The 4,288-nt window shown below is 45.0% G+C and overlaps 1 protein-coding gene across 1 annotated transcript; it reads right to left on the reverse strand.

The window, feature by feature from the left end:
* Window positions 1-3,427: 3,427 nt before the first annotated feature.
* LOC112199070 lies at window positions 3,428-3,958 on the reverse strand. Its single transcript, XM_024340131.1, has one exon. The coding sequence runs from the start codon at window positions 3,956-3,958 to the stop codon at window positions 3,428-3,430; it is 531 nt and encodes a 176-aa protein (XP_024195899.1).
* Window positions 3,959-4,288: the final 330 nt, after the last annotated feature.

Here is a 4,288-nt window from a genome sequence, read left to right on the forward strand (position 1 = left end):
CAACTTCTCCTGGACCCTGAGTGACGACACCGGGGTGGAAGAGCCCAATTCTACTATGTCATGGAAGAAAATAAATAAGCTGAGAGAATGGTTTCGGCTACCAGGCACTGTGAAGCTGCGGCAGTTACAAAAGGATGAGAAGGCTACAAACTTAGCGGAGGGTTATGCCACCATTCACTAAGCCATCCTCCACCACTATGTGAAATTGTCGTTACTTTCGAGTTTGCAATACTTGTTGTACGAGCTACACATTATGGTTGGCCAAGTTTCTATAAATATGTGGAAGATGTTGGCTATGACTGCCTTATGGCAATTATCGAGGTGCGAATTTCCTATAGTGGCCGAGGTTTTGTTCTTTTACGAGTTGACGTATAACAAGAGAAAGAAGTGTGGTGGCACCGTGATACTAACTCGTCATCCCAGCGCTTCCAAACTTCTGGAACACACTCCTGACTCCTCAATGACATGGCGGCCCGCCATCTACTTTGCCACAGAAGGTTGGGAATACAACACGAGGCTAAAAGGGGCCAAGGTTCCGCGATTCAGGGTTCTGTTGAAGTTTCAAGAGATAAAAGGTTGTTGTTTGATCACTTGGGATATAATTTTGCTTTGACTATTTCCTTTGTGTTTGTCGTTGACTCTGCCGCTACCTTTGACTATTATGTTTGCCTCATTATCTAATTACTTACTTATGTTTGTAGAGGGTTGGAGACCGAAGTTGACGGACATCGAACAACAGCGGGTGTGTCGTGTGCACTATTGTTGGACGAACATGAATTGCCTTGATCTTTGTGTTCTGTCACATTGGTCACTGCTAATTCGCTTGGCAATTACTCGGGATCCTTTTAAGCGGTGCTTGCCACTGGTCCTTTATATTTTGTTGTGTTCTTGTTGTTGACTGAATTGCGATTTATTATTTGTTGCAGCGACAATTCGAACGAACAAGAGAACCAACGAAGTTTTTAAGAAGGCGATGACGGACCTAGGTGGGATTAAAGATTACATTAACTTCATGATTGATGAGTCTGCCAAGGTACTCAAGAAGACCGTCGACCCAAAGACAAGAGTGGTAACGACGGGGACAGAGGCGAAGACTTTGGAAGCTCCCTTGCACTCTAATCACGTAAAATTAAAGAAGAAGAAAATTGGTGGCAAAGAAAAGATGTGGCAAATGAGGCTAAGCAAGAAAATGAGAAGAATGGGTTGGTGTTGGAAGTTCCTGTAAGCAAGCCTCAGGAGAAGACTATAACTGTCGTTGGGGAGCATGATGTGGCGGACAAGGATAGTGACAAGGAGGTAAAGAAGAAGAAGGATGTCGAGAAGGAGAGGAAGAAGAAGATTGTGGCGGAAAAAAAAAGGGACCAAACATGAGGGGAAAGGCGCTCGTGAAAGCGTTGTCAAGGGTTTAGGTTTTGGCGGTAGTGCCATCAATCGGTCTAAAGGGCAATCGTCTGTTTTGCGAAAGAGGAAAGTTGGCGCCTCAGATGTTCCTCTTGACCAGGCGAAAAGGGTCAAGGTTTCTGAAAAGAGTGTGGCACGTGGCGATAGTCAAGGTTTGGAGAGAGGTGGGTTTGTTTCCAACAATTCTCTTTTAGGATTGGTGCAGAATGCCCCTACTGGTGAACAAAGCTTTCTATTCAAGGTATGCGAGCGGCTTGGGTTTGGCGATGAGGAGAGGCCTTCTCAGCCTGTGGCGATGTCCAAGCTGGAAAAGTCTTTGGACCTTATTTTAAAGGGTACTCACAAGCTTTTCCTCTATCAGGGTTCATCGGAGGAGCGCAACCTGAAGTAAGAGCTCTTGCAGGCACAATGTGACTTAGCAGCAGAGAGGGAAAATAACAAAGTGATAAAGGGGAACATTGCCAAGCTTGACGGTGCTCTGCTTGACGTGAGAGAGAAGTTAAGCGTGCAGTGGACAAAACGCTTGCTGATACCAAGACCATCTCTGAGGTCAACTCTAAGTTGTCAGATATGAAGGTGAAGAAAATTGAGAGGGAAGATACCATCTCCAAGATGCAGGAAGGCACTTACTGCCAAAGAAAAGGAGTTGACGGATCTTCAGCCTGCTAGACAGGAAGAAGCGATTAAGACGGCGGAGGTTGAGAGAGCTAAGGTTAGGTTGGAAGCTGTGGAGGCTTTCAAACAATTTGTGGAGTTCACGGAGCTTTTGACAGATGTCGGTAGGCAAGGTGCTACTGCCAACTATAAGGAACTTGATCAGAAAGGGTATTTGAATTTTGACAAGATTTTCGCTGATCGACCTCCGCCAAGTCCCTTGGAGGCTGAAGATGTTGAGGAGTCTGGGGATGACGAATCTTCAAAAGATGGGTCCTCTAATGGCAGTGAAGGAAGTGGTTCTTCTGGGGAGGACGACGTTAGGTCCGATGGTAATCTTAAGACTCCGATGCGACAAGTAAAGCTGAGAAGAGGAAGAAAATTGTTCATCAACCTATTGAGAACGTCGCCATAATGATCGTGCTCCAGGTTCCTCCTCAAACGTTGATGAGGATGTTCAGGAGTAGAGTTGTTGGTAATTTAGATTTTTTTTTTTTTTGGTGATATTGTGGTGGTGTAGACGCTTTGTGTTGAGTTTTTTTTTTTTTTTTTTTGCATGTTTGGGACAATGGTTTGAATAATTCCTCGTTTTATTGACGACTGGGTAAGACTAGTGCTTACAAAATATGTGTACCCGTAGGGTAGCTTTTCTTAGCTAAACTTTGCAAAAAATTAGCTAAGTGAAGATGCTCATGTCGTTGCACTACTTATAGTAGTAGCAGAGATGTTCAATGTTCCAAGGATGGGTCAATGTGACGCCTTCCTTGTGTTTTTAAGCAGAATGTGTTAGGGCTGACCACTTCTACAATTTGGTAGGGGCCTTTCCAGGTTGGGCAAAGTGCCTTGGGTGGCGGGATGACTTCTTTAATTACCCAATCTCCGAGTTGGATGTTCCTGGCCTTAACACGAGTGTTGTAAAAGCGCGACACACGTTGTTTGTTTTGTAGGTTGTGTAGGTGGCCTCTGTCTCTTTGTCGAGGTTGATGCCTTCAGAATTTGTTGTTGCATCATAGCCTTCGACCCTGCCGGTCGGCTAAGTTATTTCGATAGGGAGGCCTGCCTCTGTGACGAACATCATGCAGAAGGGAGTTTCGCCTTTAGCTGTTGTTAGAGTGGTTCTAATGGCCCACAAGACTTTTGGTAGCTTTTCAGCCCATAGACCTTTCTTGTCTTCCAAATTCTTTTTTAACAGCTTTTTGATGATTTTGTTAGCAGCTTTAGCCTGGCCATCTGTTTGGGGATGTGCCACAGAAGATAAGTGTATCTTGGTGCCTACTTTGGTAGTGAAACTGATGAGTTCATCATTGTTGAACTGTGTTCCATTGTCGGTTATGATTGTGTTGGGAACTCCATAACCGCAGTAGATGTTTTTTCAGAGGAAATGTTGCACTTTTGCGGTGGTGATGGCCGTTAATGGTTCAGCCTCGATCCACTTGTTATCGTAATCGATGGCCACGATTATGTATTTGAATTTCCCTCTGGCGGTTGGCAACTTGCCAACAAGATCGAGGCCCCACGTGGAGTGGATCCATGGTCCGATAATGATGGACAATGGTTTTGCTTGTGCGTGTAGGAGATCTGTGTATTGTTGACATTTATGACATAATCGTGATATATCTTTGGCGTTATCCCCCAATGATGGCCAAAAGTATCCCTGACGCATGGTGCAGTTGGCGAGTGATGTGGCACCTGAGTGGTTGCCGCATTCCCCAGAATGTATTTTTGCTAATACTTGTCTTCCTTCTTCTGTTACTAGACACTTCAAGTAGGGATATGTGAACCATTGGCGGTAGAGCTTGCCATTTTGAATGTTATAGCATGTTCTCCTTCGCACTAGTCGTCTTGCTTCGACCTTGTCAGATGACAATGTCTCGTCACGTTTGTACTTGAGTATCTCGCCCATCCAATTTGCGCTTACCTCGACTGTATGAATCTCTGCCAAAGTCTTTCTGATGCTGGGTTTGTCGAGAGTCTCCACCCGGGTGTCGAATGGGCTCTGATGTGGTTATCCCGTTGCTAGGCTTGCCAGAGAGTCTGTCTTTGCATCCTTCTCTCGAGGTATTTGTGTGATGTTGAAGAAACTGAATTTTTCAAGTAGGGTTTTTGCGTACCCTAGATATGCGCCAATTGTTTGCCCTTAACCTGGAAGGTGTCGTTGACCTGGTTGACCACTAGTTGTGAATTGCTAAAGATGTCGACACTTTTCCGCTCTGCATTCAAAGATGGCCAAAAG

The sequence above is a fragment of the Rosa chinensis genome, chromosome 4, assembly GCF_002994745.2.
Source record: "Rosa chinensis cultivar Old Blush chromosome 4, RchiOBHm-V2, whole genome shotgun sequence".
Taxonomy (NCBI): Eukaryota; Viridiplantae; Streptophyta; class Magnoliopsida; order Rosales; family Rosaceae; genus Rosa; species Rosa chinensis.

What these genes read in the sequence shown, in the direction of transcription:
- LOC112199070 (XM_024340131.1), bottom strand. Translation starts at nt 3,958, where the DNA reads ATGGGCGAGATACTCAAGTACAAACGTGACGAGACATTGTCATCTGAC.